Source organism: Larus michahellis, chromosome 1 (assembly GCF_964199755.1).
Source record: "Larus michahellis chromosome 1, bLarMic1.1, whole genome shotgun sequence".
NCBI lineage: Eukaryota > Metazoa > Chordata > Aves > Charadriiformes > Laridae > Larus > Larus michahellis.
The window spans coordinates 53314717-53336276 of NC_133896.1; the positions used below are offsets into that span (position 1 = coordinate 53314717).

A 21560-nucleotide genomic window follows, 5' to 3' on the forward strand; every position below is an offset into this window, starting at 1 on the left:
ACGCAATGACGCAGTTTTTTAAATACCAAGCTGCAACAGAACACTTGGAATTAGATGCAGGGTAATGGCTGCACAAGGCGGAAGGCAAAGGTTTCCAGGCTTCATTTGTTTCCCTGTGATCCCTCTTTGATTGCTAGCACTGGCGCTTCCTCTGCTCCAGGGTCTTCTCATCACTAACCGTGTTCAAGGTTCATCTGTGGCTGGGGAAGGGTGGGAAAAGGCTGTGTTACTGGAAAGTGGATCCTGGAAGTACAGTTCTAGATACTGAAAAACAAATGCTCAAATGTATCAACGACATTGAAGTTACAGCCTATGGTTTACAGACACACGTGGAAAATTACATTACATGGAGAAACAGATCAACTTCCTTATTTCTTGTCCAGCTCTTTCTCCCATCTCTCTCTTAAACTGCTGTATTTGGCTGTGACCCACCATGTTAGTCTCCCAACGATTTTTGAGGTCAAGGCCTGGTTCTGCCTCGGTTCTTGCTGAGTCACACGCAAAGTGGACAACTTTTCTCGCAGGTCTTGGTTTTGTCTTCCATGTGTTTTTTTGACTGCATCTCCAGCTGTTGGGAAATGTCACCAACTTGTAGGCAAAGGCAAACCAAAAGGAACTCAAAGCGAATGCTCCAAAGTTACTCACTTCTGTGGAGATCCCTAAAGTGAGGGGCCATAGAGACTGGATTTGCCACCTGCTGACAGAATATTAAAATGTGTTAAAATCTCAATGTAGGGTGACCAGCTCTGCTCTTCTTGCTCAGGGACTGTGTCCTGGTCGGTGAGGCTATTGGCCTCAGCAGCCCTGCTGGGACTCCTGGCTCACGGTTTTTACCCATTGTGATAACTGCATCTATATTCATCAACATCATCTACTGCTACAACAGCGGCAGAAGCATCAAGAGAAATCAATCAATTGCAAAATACAGCCAAAAGATAATTGGCAACACAGAAAAAAAGTGAAGGAAAAGAATCATACAGGTTCCAGCAGAAAAAAAGAATCACCTCCAATCCACCAAACAAACCAAAGCTCATCTTTCTTCTTAGTTTACCCACTTGATTGGCCACCTCAGAACAGCTATTCTTCACCTCTCCCTCGAAACTGAGCTGGGACTCTCTCTTTTTCCCTGCATATGCCATCAGTGTTGTCCAAGATCCCTCCAGAAGTATCTTCAACCTGCACAGCAAATGAGTAAGGAAAAAGTCAAGCAAAGCATCGGTCAGCCTTTTTCACGTACTCTTATGTAAGCGGCACAGCGATGGCTTGCTTCTTCTTTAACGTGCGTGACAGGCCAGGAATTACTGAGAACAGCCATCACTCCAGCACCACACATCACTCGGAGGGCCCGAAGTTTACCTGAACAGAGGAAGAAAAGATTTCCTGTCCTCCCAGGAGAACTGCAGGCAGCCTGCATTTGCCAGGCCTTTTACAGCTTTTTAAAACCATAGGCTCATGCACAGAAGCACTTTGTAAGATCAAATGCGAGGCTTGAATTTACTCACAAACAGTTATGTACATGCTTTTCCATTAGGGTTCAGTGAAGCTTGATTTCTATTCAATGTGATATTTCTTTAAAGCACTAAAAAGCCATGCCTGGTACGTTCTTCCTCCAGTGCAATGTTTCTTCCCTGCATTTCGTCCAGAAGCGCTTCCAATCGGCATTTCATCTTGGCCAGCTTCTTCGCTTCCTTGCTTTCACTCCCACACTTTCAAAATAGAAAAGATACATCACCCACAGAGCACAGGAACAGGATCCATACGTAGAACATGCAGACAGTGTTCTCCACAAAGAAGATAATGTCTCCCCAGCCCAGCCTCCTCTCACAGCTCTCAACCACACATCTCCCTCCTGTCCACAGCACACCCATCAAAAGAACCATGCTGATGAACACAAGTGCGCACTTATTGTTCACCAGATTCAAAATGCCGTAGCACCAGGGGAGTGAGGAAACATACAAACTTTTCCCCTGAGGGTGCCCTGCCCAAAAACCTGGGGGGTTCCCCACAGCCCGCCTGATCTTTTCATAAATTACCTCATTCCCAGAAGCCGATCACAACGTACCTGCTGATATTGGTGTTCCTGTGCAGTCTGTGTTGCCTGAAAGCCAGTTATCAAGTCCTCCAGGCCATTATGAGTCTACAGGAGCATTAAAAGAAGAAAAAGGAAGTCACACTAGGACTTTCCTGACTGAAGGTCACACCTCACAGCCTTTCTTCTTCTCTTGCCAGCATCAGTACAACACAGTGTTTGCCTGCCCTGCAACACAACTCAAGCACACAAAATACTGCCTATGGAAGCGTAATTCCCTTTTTAGTTGTGGATTTTCATCTTTGGAGGTCTTCTCTTGGCATTATGCACTCACACCTGCCCAAGGAATCCATTGTTTTCTGAAACAGGAAGGTGACTAGAGTACAGGCAATTGAAGAATTCCTGTCACAGCCTAATGATGCCAGTCAAGTCTCCAGGATGAAGCACCTGGCACTATGAGAATCCAAGGAAAGTCCGCAACCAAAGGTACCAAATCCCTCTACGCATGACTGTCTGAAGTGCCGCCTGAGGTCTCAACCTCACAACTGGTCTAAAGCAGAAAATAACTTAAGCCAGTGCATTACTGTCAACTCCTTAGCAAAGACAGCGTTAAGCAGGACTTTCTATAGTCTCATGGGACAACTCTCAAAGCCAGAAGGCTGGGGAATGGGCCAGCGGGACTTTGAGAGCAGCCTATAGTCAGTACAACAGAGGAACTGATCTCTCCTGGGCTCTCCAGGAAAACCTCATCTTAAAATGTCCCCACATGAATCCGGAACTAGGCTCTGTAGCTCATGAAAAAGGAAGGCTCTGACTGGCTTACTGAGGCAGAGGCTTGCAGGTCTTTCTGAAGGGCTTCAATGGTCTTGGCTTGTTGCTGGGCTATGGCTTCTAGCCTGGCCTTTCCAACTTGGAGCCTGAAAAAGAAGTATAGGCCTTATCACAGAAGTCTACAAGAGCACAAATCCCAAAAGAAGAGTGTGAAAGAACCTCATCTAAAACAAAAGCATCTTTGAAAATCGTGTATTATTATCTTGCTGGGATGCAAGATGACAGTCTTGTTGTTTTCATAGAATTACAGAAAGTGAAGGCTTGCTCCACTGCATTACTTCCTTACCATTGCATGCGTTTTTCCAGCTCTGAGATAGCTGCAGTTCCAGAAGATGCAGCCAGAAGGCCCTGCAGGATCCTGGAAGCTGTTAGTTCCCTCCCCTTATCCTTTATGGCGTTCTTCAGGGACTTAGCATAACATTCAGTCCGGACATGCCGTTCTTTCAATTCCTGCAGCTGTCAAACCACAGCAAGAATCACCATTAGTCAGCCTAGGTTTGATAAAAAGGAGTGGACTGCCTTGGCTCTCACATTGACTCTCAAAACCCATGTTACCTCTTCATCTTTCACACTGGCTCCTCTCCTACACCTACATTGATTTCCTACAGCGTTTCCTGAATGCTGCCACAACACTCCTCTTTCAAGGACTCCAAACACTCTTCGTAGCCACTTGTTGGCTACTTCAACATGGTTAGAAGGTCCTCCTGCTCCTAAAGTGACTTTGCAGCTCTATAACAATGACGTCATGATGAGGGAATACAAAAGAGCACCAGCATAACACTCCAGTATGCCTACTCTTTCTCCATCAGCACAACACTCCGCTTTGCCAAACCCAAGAGAAGAACCAAATACACATGCTTTTGAAAGGAATACACACACCCTCCTCCAATTAAGGACAAAATGATTTCACGGCTAGTGACCTTTCTAATCCCAAGTGCCAAGCAAACAAAATTTTACAAACAAAATCCCATAAATGTCACTTAATCTACTTCCGTTGCAAAGTCGTCTAATGTACTAAGACCACCTTAGCGCAGCCCTCCACTGTTACCCCAAGCGGTGCAAACAGGCAGGCACCAAGGGCAGCAGTGCTGCTCTCTCACAGCCCTCTCATCAGAGCTAGCCGCACACTGAACCACCCTGGGTTACACAAAAGCCCAAAGAGAGGATCAGTTCCCCTCTCTGGTTTGCTACAAAAAAGGCCTGGGCTCCTACTAAAAGACAAGAGACAGGCTTTCTCCATACCTTAACTTTAGACCTGTCCAGTTCCTCCTGCAACTGCAGTTTCTGTTCCTGCAGGTCCCTGCTGTAGCGCTTCTTAGCTTCGAGTGAAGCTTCTGCCAGGGAGCTCTTTTTGAGAGCATTGGCAAGCTCCTGCTGCAGCTGCCTGACCCATCTCTAAAGAAATGGTGTTCCGTGAGCATGGAGAAATTAGTAAGAAGATGACAACATGAGAGATGCTTTTACTCATGGGATTATATCATTGGATCGGTCTTCAGGGAGGCCAGCAGGTCGAGGAAGGTGATTGTCTCCTCCTATTCTGCTCTCGTGAGACCCCACCTGGGAGTACTGCATCCAGCTCTGGGGTCCCCAGCACAAGGAAGACATGGACCTGTTAGAGAGGGTCCAGAGGAGGGCCCCAAAAATGATCAGAGAGCTGGTGCACCTCTCCCATGAAGAAAGGCTGAGAGAGTTGGGGTTGTGCAGCCTGGGGAAAAGCAGGCTCTGGGGAGACCTTATTGCAGCCTTTCAATATAGGAAGATGGAGAGAGACTTTTTACCAAGGCCTGTAGGGACAAGACAAGGAGCAACGGGTTTAAGCTAAAGAGGATAGATTTGGATTGGACATAAGGAAGAAATTTTTTGCAACGAGGGTGGTGGGACACCTGTCTGTCGCCTCGACAATCTGATTGAGTTGAAGCATCCTTCTTTAGCTGAAGCTCTTCTCTCTCCAGACCAGAAACCTGAGCAAGCAAGAGTACAGGGAGACAGACAGACAGTGGGGAAAGGAATCCCCAGCAACACTGCAGCATCACACTGCATTTCAGCAGGGGGGCTACAGAAGCGTGACTTCTGCCACAGGTAATACATTACCTGCAGAAGAGAAAGCACCTTAGACACAGAAGGGGAGTCAAAATCTTCTTCTTGCTCTGCTTCTGCCACTGGCAAGACACCTACAAAGGAGGTAAGAAGCACAATTACCATTGCCACACTCCCCTGCAATGGACTGCACGCACACTCGGTGTCTTTGTGCCGCTGGGATCAGCACGCCAGCCAACACTTTCCTTGGACCTTCATGCATGAGACCTGGCACAGACTCCTCATCAACCCATTTCCAGGCACAAAGCCCCCGCCTCAGCCAACACGCGTAACATGGCATTAGGAGATGGAAAGATCGAAAAGGGCAAACACAGCCAGTGTGCTAGGCATCTCTGTTGCGCAGGGTTTCAGAAGGGCCTGAAGTACACCAGCCCAAGATAGAAAGGACCTAGGCAGAAGCAGCTAAGTGTCTAGGCTGTAGGACCTACGGGCAACCATTTGACACTGGATCTGGAGAAGAGAGCTGTGTGATAGAAAACCAGCAACCTTCACAGCACCAGCCTTCTAGGATTTCAGAGGATTGTTACTGGCAGGAAGCTTTACTGCTTCAATCCTATACTGCAAATCCAGCTCAAAGGCCAGCTGCTAGGAGACCAGGGTCATTAGCTTGACCTTACTTTGTTCCAGTCCTAATTGAACAGCTTGCCTGCAGTGCCGGCATGTCAAGGTCCCAGTTATGAGTGTGTGGCAAAATCAGCAGCAGAGGGAAAGGAGCCCAAAAGCAAGTGAGCCCAGTGGGGCCCCACTGCTTCCTTCAGAGAAAGGAAAGAGTGGCTGGAAAGCTGCCTGGTGGAAAGGGACCTGGGGGTGTTGGTCAACAGGTGGCTGAATATGAGCTGGCAGTGTGTCTCGGTGGACAAGAAGGCCAATAGCAGCCTGACTTGCATGAGAAATAGTGGGGGCAGTAGGACTGGGGAAGTGATTGTCCCTTTGTACTCAGCACTGGTGAGGCCGCACCTCGAATAGTTTTGGGCCCCTCACGACAAGAAAGACATTGAGGTGCTGGAGCACATCCAAAGAAGAGTAACGAAGCTGGTGAAGGGTCTAGAGAACAAGTCCTATGACAAGTGGATGAGGGAATTGACATTGTTTAGTCTGGAGAAAAGGAGGCTGAGGGGAGACCTTATTGCCCTCTACAACTACCTTGTAGTGAGGTGAGTGTGGGTCTCTTTTCCCAAGTAGCAAGTGATAGGACAAGAGGAAATGGCCTCAAGTTGTGCCACAGGAGGTTTAGATTTAGATTTGGAAAAATTTTTACACTAAAAGGATTATCAAGTTCTGGAACAGGCTGCCCAGGAAAGTGGTAGTCACCACCGTGGAAGTACTTAGAAGATGTGTAGATGTGGCGCTCAGGGACATGGTTTAGGGGTGGTTTTGGTGGTGTTAGCTTTACAGTTGTACTCAATGATCTTAAGGGGCTTTTCCAACCTAAATGATTCTACCTGAGAATCAGAAGGGGAGTCATCATCTTCCTTTTGTTCTGCTCCTGCCACTGGCACAAAACCTACAAATCAAAGAATCATAGAACAGTTTGGGTTGGAAGGGACCTTTAAAGGTCATCTAGTCCAACCCCCCTGCAATGAGCAGGGACATCTTCAATTACATCAGGTTGCTGAGAGCCCCATCCAACCTTACCTTGAATGTTTCTGGGGATGGGGAACCTACCACCACACTGGGCAACTTGTTCCAGTGTTTCATCACCCTTGTAAAAAATGTATTCCTTATTTCTAGTCTAAATCTACCCTCTTTCAGTTTAAAGCCATCACCCCTTGTCCTATCGCAACAGGCCCTGCTAAAAAGTTTGTCCCCATCTTTCCTATAAGCCCCCTTTAAGAACTGAAAGGCGGCAAAGGAGGTAAGGACACCACTGGGGGGAAAACATATTGAATGTATACAGGTAACTAAAGCCTGCATCACAATGCTTACACAAAGGGCAGGTAGAGGCAAGAGCTCAGGCTAATGTTCTTTAACGTCTTATCTTCAAATGTAATGCCTTGGGGGTCATTTATGTGTGGCAATATAAACAAAGGAAAAGCCAGAAATGCCAAAGTATGGACAACACTGAACTCCGTAAAGTGGCAAGAGGCAAGCAGGAAAGTTTGTTTCCTTGATATGTGATTACCAGGAGCCACAACAGGTTTCAGCAAGGGAAACCTATCAGAGAAGTCCTCTTAGCTGCAGATTGCAAGACCTCTAAGGAGCTCTCTAGGAGTAGAGAAGGAATGTTAAAAGGAGATTACTTCCTGGCTGTGACAAACTTCTTGGCACAAGCAAAAGGTAACTTTTCAGAGGTTTACAACTAGTTTGATAAGATTTTCAGAAGGGTATCAATAAGCAGCTCTCAATATCAATAATGTCTCTCTGGAGCCTTCTCTTCTCCGGGCTGAACAACCCCAACTCTCTCAGCCTGTCCTCATAGGGGAAGTGCTCCAGCCCTCAGATCATCTGCATGGCCCTGCTCTGGACTCACTCCAACAGGTCCATGTCTTTCCTGTGCTGAGGGCTACAGAGCTTAATGTAGTACTCCAGGTGGGGTCTCACCATAGCGGAGCAGAGGGGCAGAATCACCTCCCTCGACCTGCTGGCCACGCCTCTTTCAGTGCGGCCCAGGATACGGTTGGCCTTCTGGGCTCCAAGCATGCATTGCCAGCTCATGTCCAGCTTTTCATCCACCAGTAACCCTAAGTCCTTCTCGGCAGGGCTGCTCTCATTCCCCTTCTCATCCCCCCCCATTCCAGGGATTGCTCTGACCCAGGTGTGGACCCCGCACTTGGCCTTGTTGAACCTCATGAGGTTCACATGGGCCCACTTCTCGAGCTTGCCCAGGTCCCTTTGGATTGCATCCTGTCCCTCAGGCATGTCAACTGCACCACTCAGCTTGGTGTCATCTGCAAACTTGCTGAGAGCGCACTCGATCCCACTGTCTATGTCATTGATGAAGATATTGAACAGTACTGGTCAGAGTACGGATGCCTGAGGGACACCACTTGTCACCGATCTCCATCTGGACATTGAGCCATTGACCACTATCCTCTGGATGCAACCATCCAACCAATTCCTCACCCACTGAACAGTCGACCCTCAAATCCATACCTCTCCAGCTTAGAGAGAAGGATGTTGTGGGGAACTGTGTCAAAGGCCTTAGAGATGTCCAGATAGACAACATCCATAGCTCTTCCCTTATCCACTGATGTAGTCACTCCATCATAGAAGGCCACTAGGTTGGTCAGGCAGGACTTGCCCTTGGTGAAGCCATGCTGGCTGTCTCGAATCACCTCTCTCTCCTCCATGTGCCTTAGCATAGCTCTAGGAAGACCTGTTCCCTGATCTTCCCAGGCACAGTGGTGAGGCTGACAGGTCGGTAGTTCCCAGGGTCCTCCTTTCTTCCCTTTTGAAAAATGGGTGCAATGTTTCCCTTTTTCCAGTCACTGAGGACTTCACCTGACTGCCATGACTTCTCAAATACTGTGGAGAGTGGTTTGGCAACTACCTCAGCCAATTCCCTCAGGACTCTGGGATTCTCAGAGTCCTGATCTCCTCAGGTTCCATATACCTCTGTACGTTCAGGTTCCTCAGGTGGTCACAAACCTGATCTTCTCCTACAGTGGGAGGGACTTTGCTCCCCCAGTCCCCATCTTGTGGTCCCTCCACTTGAGAGATGTGGGAAGAGAGATTGCAAGTGCAGACTAAGGCAAAAAAGTTGTAAGTACCTCAGCTTTCTCCTCATCTGTTGTTACCAGTTTGCCAGTCTTGCTCATCAGGGGGGATAGGGTTTCTTTAACCTTCCTTTTCTGGTTGACGTACCTGTAGAAGCCCTTATTATTCTTTGCATCCCTTGCCAAGTTCAGCTCCAGCCATGCCAAAGAGGTGAGAAGCGTGACACTGTTGTGAATGCTTATGTTACTCTGCCTTTCCCCACCCCTCAAGCCCTGCATCCAGATGATGAGTTATTGTTCTCCTACAGGCCACGGTGATTTGTCCCCATCACTTCCTCCACAGTGAAGGATCCTACCTGTTCCGGTCAGTGCAGGTGTGCCCAAGGGGAAGTCAGCATTTGTCCCAGAGCAAGGGCTGTGAAGTGCTGCTGGGCCTACTGTGCCTCCTGCAGAACATTCTCCCGTCCCTTCACAGCCCACGTATTCCTCCAGTTGGTTAGGAATACTATATACAGAAAGGAAGGAAATACATTCAGCAAAAATACGCCAGACTTGCATACACGTTCTTCTGGAAGATCAACAGCTATTCATGAGCCATCCTCCCCATATTCATTGCCAGCTGGTAAAGGGCAGCACACCCTCACACACACACTTACTGCACTACTAGGGTAGTGGAGATGGAAATCCTCACTACAGGCACGTTCATGCTACAGGTGCCTATTCTTGTCTATGGAGTAACTCACCCCTGCTGGCTACAGTCTCGTCTGATAAACCCCCTCTCAATTTTGAGGGCCAGCGAGATTAACAGACTCCCTGTCAGACTGACATCTAACTACAAGGCTTCTCCCTCGGCGGGATGCTATACTTGTGCTGCAGCAGCTCTTCACATCAAGCCAGGGTAATATCTCCTCAAAACCAGTTCTGACTTTGAAGGGCTCCAGAAATTCCCATGGTTAGTCTGAGGACATGAGAGTTTAGAGAGCTCCTAAGTGGGATATCAAGAGGCCAACAAAGGTTGGGGTTGCATTCCAAGCACTGCAGGGTTTAACTACACTGCATAGGTGATATCTTCCAACAACCCTGGCAGAGGGTGAGTTGGAGTTCTGGAGAGAGACCACATTCAGTTTGCTTCATAAGTAGAACTAAACAAAAACCAAAAAACCTCAAACAAACAAGAAAATAAAATATTAAAAACATGCTCCTGACCAAGGCTGCTAAGCAAAATGTGGATTAGCGCAACATTGATACTGTGCCAGAAGCCTGGAAGGAAGGAATTAATATCTTGTTTTGCTTGAGCAATCCTCAAGGGGTTTTTATTCCACAATTTACCCAGCCAGCCTTCTCTTCCACTTCTATGATTCCCATCGATGCAGGCTGACAGAAGGGGCAGGGGGAGAAGAAATGAAGTCAAGATCCAGTGACAACACCTCATATTCTCCTCCTCCTTGTTCTTTTTCAAAGCTCACTCCCATGCCTCCCATCAATCCGACTTGAACAATGGTAAGGAGTCCCATGCGCACTTTTGACAAACCCTTCACCTTTCATGCTTATCTTGAGCATGCACTTCAGGTCCTTTTTGAAGAAGGAACTCAACCATCTCTTCACAGTGCTCAGTGATTGCAACACCAAGTGGAGTGTATCCCAGCTGAAAGGAGAAATCATCTCCCTTAGAATAACACAGAAAAGTCAAATTTTGGGAAGAGGAGCCTTACCCAAAGTCCAAGCTTACCTCATTCTGAGGATCAATATGGTCATTGTTCTCAAGTAACAGCTCCACTAGAGATTTGCTAGGAATGACAGCAGCCAAGTGAAGGGTAGTGTTGCCACCAGCACCTCTGAGGTCAGGGTTAGCATTGTACTCCAGCAGGAGGGCCACACAGTCTTTGTGCTGGCGTTCTACTGCCTGGAAACAAGACACAAAGGAGGAATAACAACATCTACGCGTCTCCCTGCTGACTACAACATGCCTGTTTCTACGCAGGCCTACGTAAAGAATCACACAAGGTACGTATCATTCAGTGCATAATCGATAAATCCAATGTACAACAGGAAGACTTATTCCACCTATCTTCATCAGCGTCGATTTCCCAAAATTGTCACAAGGGCTTAGCTGGCACTTCTTTCCTGACAGAAATCAAATGAGAGGTGTCCTAGAAATTAAATATATTCCGTTAACACAAGCAGACAGCTGAAGACATTGTTTCAGGCTGTGGAGCCTGACACATAGGGCCATGAGCCTCAACTGGCAAAAAACAAGCCGAAAGCAGGGTTTCTCATTCCAGAGCTGGTGGCAGCAGTTGCACACCCAAAGCCTGGGGCTGGCTAGGAAAAAACCCCAAGGCATCCGTCGAGTCAGGAGGCATTTCCTCAACTGTGACAATGAACATGCAGAAGCAGACTCCTGTGCCCGGGCACTGGTCCCTGCCTCCAGCAGGACTGCCCCGCCACCCAGCGCGGCAGAGGAGGCCATGTTTTGGCAGGCTGGAGTCTATGGAGGCTACGTGAGCCTATGGAGGCTGCGGAGTATGTGTAAGCCCCTGGGTTTTCCCGGATCAGTCCCACACCAGAGGTGTCCTAGGGACAGAGGGGATGGGATTTCTAACAGCAATGGGAAGACTGTGGCATGTCTTTCTGCGAATCCATGCCCCGCTCAAGCAAGCTGCTCAGTCTGGCCAGAGGGAAGGAGCCTCTTCTGCTTGGACAAAGGCCTGCTGAGCTTCCCACGACAGGGACCAGGCTGGCAGGGCCGAGCAGAGCAGGACGGGGCATCCGCCGCCTCCCGTCCCAGCTCGGGCAGACCTCCGGTAAGGCCAGCGCTACGGAGCCGGTCCCGCTGCCAGGGCGCTTGCGAGCGGGATGGGCTTTGCCGGCTCCTCCTTTGCTACGGGCACCGCCCGCCGCTTACCGCTTCCTCGCCTCCCGCCCCTTGATGGGAGCCTTCCCCGACACCCGTGCCGCGCTATGCAGCCCGCCCCGGCCCTTCTCCCGGGGCTCGGAGGCCGGGCGGGGAGAGGGCGAGAAGAGCCGGGCGGCGGCCACGGCTCGCAGCCCCCGACGCTCCCAGACGGCGACGCGACCGACAGCGCTGAGCGCCGGCGCCTGCAGGAGGCGCCCTAACGGCGGCGGCCGCGCGCGCGCTCGAAGCGTCACAGAGGGGGCGTGGCGGGGGCGGGGCGACGCCGGGCCGGGGCGAGCGGGCTCCGCCTCCGCCGTCAGGGAGGCCCCGGGGCCGCAAACGGGAGGCCGGGAGGTGCCTTGGGAAAGGTGGCGCTTGCCCAGCGGGTGTGCGGGAGCCCTGTGTGCGGGGTTGTGGAGTCCAATAGAATCCTTTAGGAGTGCGGAGTCCAACTGTCAACCCAACACTGGGCGAGTTACCGCCAAACCATTGTCCCTCAGCACCCCGTCACCGAAATCCGTAACGAAACTATCACTCTCCAAACCAGGTTTGTAGCTCAGAAAGCCAACGTTAGTTTATTTGCAGCGTTGGGTGTGGGGGGGATTTCACCTCCTATCATACATACCCGTCAGAATGCTCCGCGTGATTTTTATACACATTTTACAACATCATTATAATATTAGTACCTCCTACCTATATTTAATGGGTTAGTAATTTACATACAATTACACCATCAAGTTACAGCTACCACACATGCTCAAGGGAAGGGTCTTCACCTGGGCATGGGTCTTCTTGACCTATGGGCGTGATTTTTAGTATTATAATGAAGGTAGTTCAGCTTAGGACACTAAGAATTTTCACTTTCCTGACACGTTGGCTAAGCTTCCCAAAAATGTGTAGATCAGTACCATCCTCAAGGTCCTTATGCTGGATGTGCTTCCTTGAGAATGATACAATACTTGCCTCCCTTGATTAGGAGTTCTTTTCCTTAGCCCATGCCTGATACATTCAAGGATAGAATCCTCGTTATTCATGAGAATACACATAAGGCCTTTCAACAGGGACATGCTTTGATAACACCGCTACTTGTCTTTTAAATACCTCCAGGGATGGTGACTCAACCGCTTCTCTGGGCAGCCTGTTCCAATGCTTAATAACCCTTTTGATGAAGAATTTTTTTCCTATTATCTAATCTAAACCTCCCCTGGCACAACTTGAGACCGCTTCCTTTTGTCCTATCGCCTGTTACTTGGGAGAAGAGACCCACACCCACCCCGCTACACCCTCCTTCCAGGTAGCTGTAGAGAGCGGTAAGGTCTCCCCTCAGCCTCCTTTTCTCCAGACTAAACAACCCCAGGTCCCTCAGCCGCTCCTCACAGGACTTGTTCTCCAGACCCCTCACCAGCTTCACTGCCCTTCTCTGGACCCGCTCCAGCACCTCAGTGTCTGTCTTGTTGTGAGGGGCTGTGGTGGCCTTTGTAGTGGTGGCCTTTGTAGTGGTGGCCACGGGCGGGGTGGCCGCGGCCGGAGCTGCTGACAAAGCCTGGAACGTGCAGCAAAGCTTCGCCCCGTCCCACCTCCCCACGGGCGGTGCCTGCTCCGGTGGGGGCTCGGCGTGTCGGGGGGACAAGCCGCCCCGGCGCCACCGCCGCACCTGCCGCGGCTCCTCAGCGGCGGCGTGGGGAGCCCCGTGCTTCCCGCTGCCGCCCCGCCTCGCCCCGCCCGCCGAGCCGCCGAGCGGGGGATGGCGGAGGGCGGGCGGCGGCGGCTCCTGCCGGCTTGGATGGGGGCAGCGGGGGACGAGCGGGAGGCGGCGCCGCCGCCCCCCAAGGCCGGGCGGCGGCGGCGGCAAGCGACGGCAGGGCCCAGGTAGCGTCGCTGGGGCCGGGGGAGCGGGCGGGGGCGGCGGGCGGGCGAGGCCGGGCCCTGCCCGAGCTCTGCCCGCCCTGAGTGTGTCCCGCTGCGGTGCCCAGGGCGGCGGCGGTGCAGTACTGCATGAACGAGGCGGAGCTGGTGGACGTGGCCCTGGCGGTCCTGGCCGAGGTGAGCCCGGATGCCCGGGGGTGGGGACGCAGGCCTGGCCGTACCCGAGCGCGGCCGGGAGGGCTCCGGGGCGCGGGCAGGGAGCGCCGCCGCCCCCGGCTCCCTGGCGGCCCCCCTCCGGAAGGAGGATCTGGGGCCGCTGCTGGGCGCCGCCCGGGTTTCCCAGTTCCCTCCTCCCTTTCCCGGAGGCTGCCGGGACCGGTGCGGCTGCTTCTGCTGCCCGGCGGCCCCGCAGGGCTGTAGGGGACGAAAACAACCACCCCTGCGAACTGGGGACTGGCGAGGGGGTGTCCCGCGGGGATGGCATCCCCTGCCCCTTGGGGTGCTCCCGGGTGAGGTCATGCACAGACGGGTCGGGTTGTCTTCCCTTTAAAAAGAATCTCCAGCGTGATGAAGATGAGGAGAAGGCCCGGTCCAGGAGTGAAGAGGAGCAGGAGCTCCAGCCAACACCAGAGGAGGCTCCTGGAAGCACAGCCAGCATGGGGGGAGGCAGCGACCGCAGTCCAGCTCTCCCATCCCCTCCTGATGCTGCTGCTGGTGCCGACGCAGAGAGGACAGGCTCGGAGGATTCTGAGGACGATGTTCTGAAATATGTCAGGGAGATCTTTTTCAGCTAACATCATCCCCTCTGTGGATCCCCAGGAGCAAAGGGGAGAGTGGGGAGGGTGACAGCACTGAGGATGGGGGGAGGAGGGCCTGGAGTGGACTGTGTATCTGCCTTGTTGGTGGCCTATGGAGCTGGTGGGAGGCCCATGAAGGCCATAGGGGAAAAGGAGGGGGACACACACTTCTCCCAGTGTGTGCTGGGTTCAGTGGTATTGGGCTCCAGATTAGTTAATTTCTCTTTGGCATCTCAGAGCACGGACAGATTAAAGAGGACATTCCGGTTTCTGTGAGTGTCCCTTTGGTGGGTCAGTGTTGGGACAGGAGGGCAGCATGGAGTTGCTGCCCCTGCATGGCCTTTGCTGGCCCTGCATAGCTGGATAGTCATGGTTCAGCCTTGGGGCTCCCTTGTCTTTTCTGTTGCTCTGTGACAGCTGCAGTGGGCTCTGGCAGGCTGTCCCCATTGGAACTGATGCTGAATTTCCCTCCAGGCTCAGGCACACCTCCCATGGCTGAAGAAGACATGGGTGGGAGCAGACTGGTAGGGGCAGGGACCATCCCGAGGGGGCTGACCCCATGCGAGTGTGCATGGGGGTCTAGGAAGGGACAAGGATGGCCCGGTCTGAAAGGGGATGAACAAACCAAATGAGGCCGGGGCAGGTGCAAGAGCCTTTATTGAAATCAGTCAAACCAGCATCACCAGCCACATCCCCACCAAGATTGCAGCAAGAGAGAAAACGGACTCTGAAAGGGGTAGGGGGGAAAGCAGGCACTTTGTGCGAAGTTACAGACATGGCATGGAGTGGTGCTGTGCACCACCGCGGCGGAGAGACCCCATCCAGTGCTCTGGCTATGATGGCCCAGCTGGGGCACTGTACCCCGGCCTTTGGCAGCCCTGGCCCTGCTCCCCAAGCACTCCTTTGGGTGGGGTGTGTGTTGGTCTGACCTAGCTCTGCAGTCGGCTGCCCTCGCACAGAACCAGTTCTGGAGTCTCAAAGGCTGCTGGAGTGCTGGGCTCAGCCCCGTAATATCAGTGAGGACAGACTTGGGGCTCTGCACCAAAATCCTCTGCTTCCTTGTGGAAACCCTTCTCATTAAGGCTGTGTTCAGTGTTTAGCAAGTTGTTAGGCTGCCCCTCCTGGTGCTCTGTGCTGGCTCTGATCTGTCCCCTTCACTGTCCTCTGGGTCAGGGCCAGAAACGCTGTCACTTTGATGCTGTGCCCCAGGCTGAGGGGTGTTACACGCTGCTGTTCCTGGGAACTTCCACGCTGTGCTGTACCTGTTGGTGTCTGCTGCCTGACATAGCCGTGTGCCAGAGCATGGCTGTACATAGGCCTTTGCACTAAGGGTCAAATTCCTGACAGTAACAAAAGCTGTAGTGGGATTATCAGGCTATCGGTAGCTCTTGCATCTTCTTCACTGTCAAATCTCAATGGGCAGGGCCTCCTCACTAAAAGGGCTTTGACATGGGTGTGTGTGTTTTTCCCAGTTGAGGTACATAATGGTAGTGAGAATCTGGAGCAGTAGCAGAGCCTGAGCCCCAAGCAGTGCCAGGAAGCCCCCAGTGAAATCACAGGGGTGAATCCACTGCGAGGTTTGGAGAAGAAATGTACCCAGGCCTCCAGACAGCATTATCATCTTGATGACGAGTATGATGAGGATCACCTTCCAGCCCTCTTTCTCCTCTGTGCACTTCACATGCATCACAAAAATGGGGTAGAACATGCTGAAGACCAGACAGGCATACACGCAAACCCTGCCTAGCACCATTCCTGCTAGGCTGATGCCCATCACCTGCAGATGCTCATACTCCAGGCACTGTAGCTCCCTGGCTGTCTCATTCCACAGGCAGAAGTTGTAAAAGCCAATGCGTTTGTCAGGGAGGTCGACCAGGTTCCCGGCTTCCCACAGCAGCGCGTAGAGCATCAAGGCCAAGGTCCCGGCAGCCTCGAGGTGGGTCAGCACACAGAGGAGGTCCCTGGTGCACCTCAGACCAATCCTGGTGCCTGCATGCTTTCTTGATAGCATGGTGAAGACTGCTGTGGGGATGCCCACTGCAAAACATGAAGGGGGACACCTCTTTGTCATTTCGTGTTACAGCACACTTCCCAAGATGTGCTCTGAGCCTGTGTCACTGAGGTCTCGGCCCCTTGCAAGCAGAGCAGCAGTGTCTCAGTTCTGCCTCTGACTGTGCTCTGCACCTGTTACTGGGTTGAAGCGGTGCATTTTTGGTCACAGCAAAGGTAGCCTAATGATGTCTCATGTATGGACCAGCACTGGGAGCACAGTATGGCTCCCTTAGCCCCACACATGGCCTTTGCACCATGGTCTCACGTTGGACAAGAGAGGCATTTGTCAGCAAACTGCAGTGATGGGAGGGGAGCAAAACACTGCTGCCTGGTAGGGAGGGGGTTAAGAGCTATTCTGTGAAAATGCTTTTCTTTCAGTTCTGGTCAGACAAGGACATCCCTTGTGATCTTTGGACGGCTGAGAGAAATGCAGGCATGACAGGGTCTGAAGTGCAGGCCTCCCCCTGCCTCCCCACCCTCCCACCCCTGGCTCTGGGACGCCTGATGCCATTGATGCCACTTGTTTCCAGCATCCATAGGCCCATGAGGCCCTTTCGTGCCTGTACATTCCTGGGCACAGCAGGGCTGATGGCCCACAGCCCTGCTCCCCACTGAGGCTGGCAGACATAGTGCTTCACTGTCCCGGTTGCCTGAGGACCGATGCCCCAGGTGGACAGGCAGTTGTCCACCACAAAGAGGCGCCCCGGACCTACCTGCATCCACTGGCCCTCCTCTGAGGCCCAGGGAGAGGGGTGCTATGGAGACAGACCTGTGATTGCCATCCTCCTCGCTCCTCTCCCAGGCTGCCTGGCAAAACCGGCTCCCTGCTCCTCTGCCAGAAATGTGGACTGTCCTCAGTGCCCTCTTGCAGGCTTCTACTTCACGCTGTAAAGCAGGGAAGTGGCATCAGGAAGGGGTATCCCTGGCTGTGGAGCCACGCGGCACTGTCCACCCGGGTCTGCGCAGAGGCACAAACACAGGCAAGGAGCTCATAGACCTTGGCTTCAAGCTCAGCCTCCGGTTTGAGGCTCTGCAAATAATCCCTTTCCTGCCTTTGCCAAGCATTATCTCCTGTGAATCATTTACCACCTTCCCTCAAGAAGTTCGCAATGTCGGTTCTGCTGTCTCCCCTCCACTGCCCATTGCCCAGTGGTATACCATCCCGATGTCCTGGATGTCCCAGGCCATCACCCCACAGCTGCTTGTGGATTTGGCACAGCCTCTGAGTTTTTAGAGTGCCAGGAGAGACTCCACGCAACCTATACCCGGTGCATGGCTGCAGTGATGGTGACTAAGACACTTCTGCATCCCCCTACCACTCCCTGTGTCCCTGGATACTTGGGTGTGGGCACCTATGTATAATGTGCACAGGGATAAAGCTTCTCTGTCTCAAACTTCTCTGCACAGTGATAGCCAGGAGCAACACAAACACAGCATGGAAGGGGGTCACAGCATCCAGACACTGACCTGTCCCCTTCCCCTGGTCAATACCTCACTACTTCTTGCAGCTTCCCTTGGAGGACTTCTTCACAACAGGCTTCTGGAGAGACGGGAACGTCACACGGAGGATGCCCATTGTTCTGGATCTACAATGAAGACACAAATGACTAGAAAAATACCCAGGCTTGGGCCCAGAGCACACTGCAGCATGAGACCTCACGCATGTGTAATTTCACCAGGGTTTGTCTCGCCCCTTGTATTGCCTCTTGGTTTGTCTATACACATGCTCTCCTGCAGCCAGGCATTGCTGCTCTTCCTCTCCCTGTCCCTGTCCTACAAGGGCTCATGCCTGCCCACTGTTCTCCCTGACATCCCACCTCGCAGCCCTCAGAGGGAGAATAAGCTGCACTTGGAGGGAGCTGTTGGTTATCTGATCAGCTCCCCAAGGGCTTCTGTCGGAACTAAGAGCCGGGACCAATACAGCCCACCTGGCTCCTGGCCCTGCCCCGGCCCACCCACTAGCCCTTCCTGTCTTACTCCTACAGACTGGTTTCCTAAGGAAAGCAGGCTTGTAGAAACACGGGCTTTTTGTTCAATCATCTCACATTACCTTTTATCCCCCCCCTTCCCCTCCTTCCATAAAATATAAAAGCAATTAAAAATTGTCCTAGTTACGCGTTTACTAGAGAGGGGACAGATTATTCCTAGCAGGTTTGTGGAAATACATAGCAAGGGTAGAGGGAGGAGAGCCACCTCAGAGCCCCTGTGCTGCTGTGTGATCTCTGCATGTATGACGGCTGGGGGAAATCCTGTGGTATCTCTGCCTTCTCCTCTGCTTTGAGGCTTGTATCTATAAGGACCTATTTTCGTGTCCCAGTGATGCCCCTCTGTTTGCTCTGCCAAATTGCATGCAGATTTTCCTCCTCGGCCTCCTGCTGCCTCCCCAGCCAAACCCAGCAGGTAAATCCCTGTCCCCAGGTGTGACTGTGACAGGGGTCTAAACATGCCTGGTGTGAGCTGGGGCAGAGAGTGCACAGCTGGCCTGGAGGCAATGTACGGCTTGGCAATGAAAGCTGAGACCTGGCACCCTGCCACCAAGTACAGCCCAAGACACGGCATTCGTGAACTCTGCAGCTCAGCCCTGAGGCCAGTTTGGAGGCAGCCTGGCTGAGAAACAGGGGATAAACAGGAAAGAGCCGTCATCCAGAGTGCAGCTGGGGCTTTTCCCAGACAACTGCAGCCCCTCCGCCTCTAAGGAGGCGTCTGTGCCTTTGGCTGGGAGAGTCTGCAGCTCTAACTCAGAGGTGCAAATAGGAGGAACCCAAGCATGGCACAGTGAGCCCCAGCCTGGCTTCAGCCCCCCGTTTCTGGGCAGGCATCACTGGAAGCACTGGACTTCCCCATGGGAGTGCTCTATGTCTTGGTCTCCCAGGCAGAGCGAGGCTCCATGGGCACGGCTCAGGAGCTCCATGGGTTGTCTGTGTGCAAGATGGTGCTCATAGGGACACTCTGTGCTGCCCGGACTGCATGGCCCTTCCCTCTGCTGGCTCATAGGCAGGTGATGCCGTCCCAGGCTGGAGCTGTGTGTCCCCCCCTGCCGAGCTGCTGTCTGAGTGCCTGGGCAAAGGCAGGGTGATGGGGAGGCCAAGGTACACAGCTCCGGCACAGGACCTGGCCTCTGGGCAGGGACAAACATCTCTGTGGAGCTACCGGATGCTGCTGCAGTGAACAGACTGAGCGCAAAGGGGTGAGGGAACAGGCATTTTCTCTTGCACCAAAGAGCCCCTCAGAAGACCTGCATCCCCTCTCCCCGACTGCTGAGGAGAGTAATGCTGTGCAAAAGCCGTGGGAAAGGAAGGCAGCTTTGGACTTGGCACCTTTCCTTCAAGCCACCCGCTGCCCCGCAGGATCCCTTTCCCCCTCAGGCAGGATTGGCTGCAGGGAAACTACAGGTGAAGAAAGGCTGCTGACAAACTAAGATTGCTCGCAAACAGAAACAGCCAGTGGCACATGGACCTGACTGTGGAGGAACTGCCCTGAAAGTGTCCCACAGCTGGGGAAGGACCTGCTCCCTCCCAGACATTTGCACCCTGCAGCATCACTTTTCCCCTCTGATGCCAGCGGCATTAAAAAGGTGGGGGACCCAGTGGCGGATACTTACAGGCTGCCCATCCAGCTGGGTGTGGAGACGAATCACACTGGAGAGGGCCGAGGTGTCACTCTGGCGAGCCAAGATGATCTGTGGCTGCTAGCAGGTCCCGTGCAGGCTGGGCTGTGACACCACGGTCCCTTTTATGTCACAGGCAGCTGCTTCTGCTTTCTGTTTCGGTTTTGTGGGTCATGCTCCTCCCTGATACTGCGTCAGCTAAACATGAGAAAGAAAACAAGCTGAGCCCAGCCACTGCCATCCGAGCTGGGGGCAGGTTTGCACTTTCTTCTCCCGCCTGTGCTAACCAATGTGAATCACTGGCTGGGCTAAGCTCACCCAGGAAAGTTGTGCTACTGGAGTGGCTTGGGTGTCCACAGGGGCTGAGATGAGTTTGTTTTGTTTGGACACTTCTGTAGAGGTGACTGACCGTTCCAGTGCTGACCCCAGTACTGCAGCGCTGTTGGAGTTCACTGACCTCTTTGCCCTTCTTGCACTTTAAATGCTGCTCCGCTCCCTCTGTTTCCTAGACCCAGCTTTGCCCGAGCTCCCCCTCGCACGCAGATGCAGTGCCTACGCAGGCACAGGAGAAGGAGCAAGCTGCCTGCTGAGACAGGAAACCTTTGAACCCTTGAGAGATGTGTGTTGGGGGTGCGATACGTCTGGGACACCTTGCCACGAAGCTGTTCACGGAGTCCCACCTAGTCATTCCACATCTAGGCATGGTCTGGAAACCTCCAGGTGGTACACAGGTTGTGAGCCTGTAATGTTGGCACTCAGGTCCAAGAGCACAAAGCGGGTGAAAGGAAATACATGAGGAAGCCTTAAGAGAAGCTCAATAGATAGAGCCATCAGGCAGGTGATGGTGCGGAGGTGCATTCCTGTCTGTCCTGTATGTGCAGAATAACTAGCATTGTGAAGGACAAGGATCTGCATCGAGGTGGGTCAGACCACATATGGCTTGGGCAGGGGTTACGGTGGGCGAAATCAGGGGCAGGGTTGGAAGCCTTGCAGCAAATAAAGCCTAGCAGCCATAGCTGCTGAGCTGAACGTGGTGAATGGCAGGGACAAAGAAGGAAGTGCTGGGGCTGAATATGGCCATTGTCTAACACTGGGGCTGCTGGCTGGGAAACTGAGGTATGAGCAGAGACCACCGAGGCAAGACCTATGAACAGTGAGGAAACATGCATTGGCAGGAGGCATGTTTGTGCTCTCAAGAGGGGCTCAGTTTCGCCTCACGCAACTCACTTTTCTGTCATTCAGGAAGGAAATAGGTGCCTGAGTTGAGTCTGGTGATCAGCCAACTCCCTAGCTGACCTCAGCACTGCAGGGAAGGTTGCCATTTTGCTACCACAGGCAGGAGTCACAAGCAGCTCCTTCGCAATCATCCTCACTTCGTATTGGGGTCCTGCTTGCTGGGGCAATCAGGATGACTGCCACAATGGGTCTGCTCCATCATGCCACAGCACTTCTCCCTCGAGCCACTGTCTTCCTAAATAAGTGTCTGATCCCCTTCCCATATCCTACGCTTCAGCCTTCATGAGTGTGACAGATGGTGTGACACATCCTGGCTTTCGCCTTTGTACAAACCTCTATCTCTCTGTCCTTCTCTGCTCTGCTCTGAGCAATAAATACATCGTTTGGGAATGTTACTTTCGGAGTGAGGCATCTTCCTGGCCAGAGCTGGTTGCCTGAATGTGCACCTATGGCAGAAGCGCTCCTCAGTGTTTCCTGAAGAGCCTTGTGTCTC

At 52.6% G+C, this 21560-nt stretch overlaps 3 protein-coding genes across 10 annotated transcripts; 1 reads left to right on the plus strand and 2 right to left on the minus strand.

Annotated features, from left to right (window-relative positions):
* On the minus strand, window positions 1-12576 carry LOC141737580 (uncharacterized). The gene is made up of 17 exons (XM_074572524.1): window positions 12469-12576; window positions 11519-11940; window positions 10678-10745; window positions 10343-10512; window positions 10152-10258; window positions 8970-9118; window positions 4952-5031; window positions 4744-4821; window positions 4103-4255; window positions 3147-3316; window positions 2853-2946; window positions 2063-2137; window positions 1594-1706; window positions 1005-1176; window positions 646-697; window positions 433-568; window positions 1-200 (listed from the first exon to the last, which is right to left on the minus strand). Exons 1-17 carry the CDS (start codon window positions 12574-12576, stop codon window positions 191-193), a joined length of 2157 nt encoding a protein of 718 aa, XP_074428625.1. The 3' UTR covers window positions 1-190.
* A 569-nt stretch (window positions 12577-13145) lies between these two features.
* CYREN (cell cycle regulator of NHEJ) lies at window positions 13146-14443 on the plus strand. The gene is made up of 3 exons (XM_074576450.1): window positions 13146-13378; window positions 13483-13552; window positions 13930-14443. Exons 1-3 carry the CDS (start codon window positions 13254-13256, stop codon window positions 14167-14169), a joined length of 435 nt encoding a protein of 144 aa, XP_074432551.1. The 5' UTR covers window positions 13146-13253; the 3' UTR covers window positions 14170-14443.
* A 368-nt stretch (window positions 14444-14811) lies between these two features.
* Window positions 14812-21435, minus strand: TMEM140 (transmembrane protein 140). 8 transcript variants are annotated; one of them, XM_074576234.1, is made up of 5 exons: window positions 21401-21435; window positions 19826-20029; window positions 17716-17810; window positions 16994-17109; window positions 14812-16209 (listed from the first exon to the last, which is right to left on the minus strand). In XM_074576234.1, exons 4-5 carry the CDS (start codon window positions 17004-17006, stop codon window positions 15578-15580), a joined length of 645 nt encoding a protein of 214 aa, XP_074432335.1. In that variant the 5' UTR covers window positions 17007-17109; window positions 17716-17810; window positions 19826-20029; window positions 21401-21435; the 3' UTR covers window positions 14812-15577. The 8 variants fall into 8 exon arrangements, with proteins under 8 accessions (XP_074432335.1, XP_074432325.1, XP_074432307.1 ...); XM_074576224.1 differs by lacking the exon at window positions 21401-21435 and having other exon boundaries at window positions 19826-21200; XM_074576206.1 differs by lacking the exon at window positions 21401-21435 and having other exon boundaries at window positions 17692-17810; window positions 19826-20129.
* Window positions 21436-21560: the final 125 nt, after the last annotated feature.

Excerpts from the sequence above, each read along its gene's own strand:
- LOC141737580 (XM_074572524.1), bottom strand. The coding sequence starts at position 12,576 with ATGTCCCTGTTGAAAGGCCTTATGTGTATTCTCATGAATAACGAGGAT. Across the intron at positions 2,947-3,146 it reads CTGGAAAAACGCATGCAATG|GCTCCAAGTTGGAAAGGCCA; the intron begins GTAAGGAAGTAA and ends CTTCTTTTTCAG. Across the intron at positions 1,177-1,593 it reads CTGGAGGAAGAACGTACCAG|GTTGAAGATACTTCTGGAGG; the intron begins GCATGGCTTTTT and ends TTTGCTGTGCAG.
- CYREN (XM_074576450.1), top strand. The coding sequence starts at position 13,254 with ATGGCGGAGGGCGGGCGGCGGCGGCTCCTGCCGGCTTGGATGGGGGCA. Across the intron at positions 13,379-13,482 it reads CAAGCGACGGCAGGGCCCAG|GGCGGCGGCGGTGCAGTACT; the intron begins GTAGCGTCGCTG and ends TGCGGTGCCCAG. Across the intron at positions 13,553-13,929 it reads CCCTGGCGGTCCTGGCCGAG|AATCTCCAGCGTGATGAAGA; the intron begins GTGAGCCCGGAT and ends CCCTTTAAAAAG.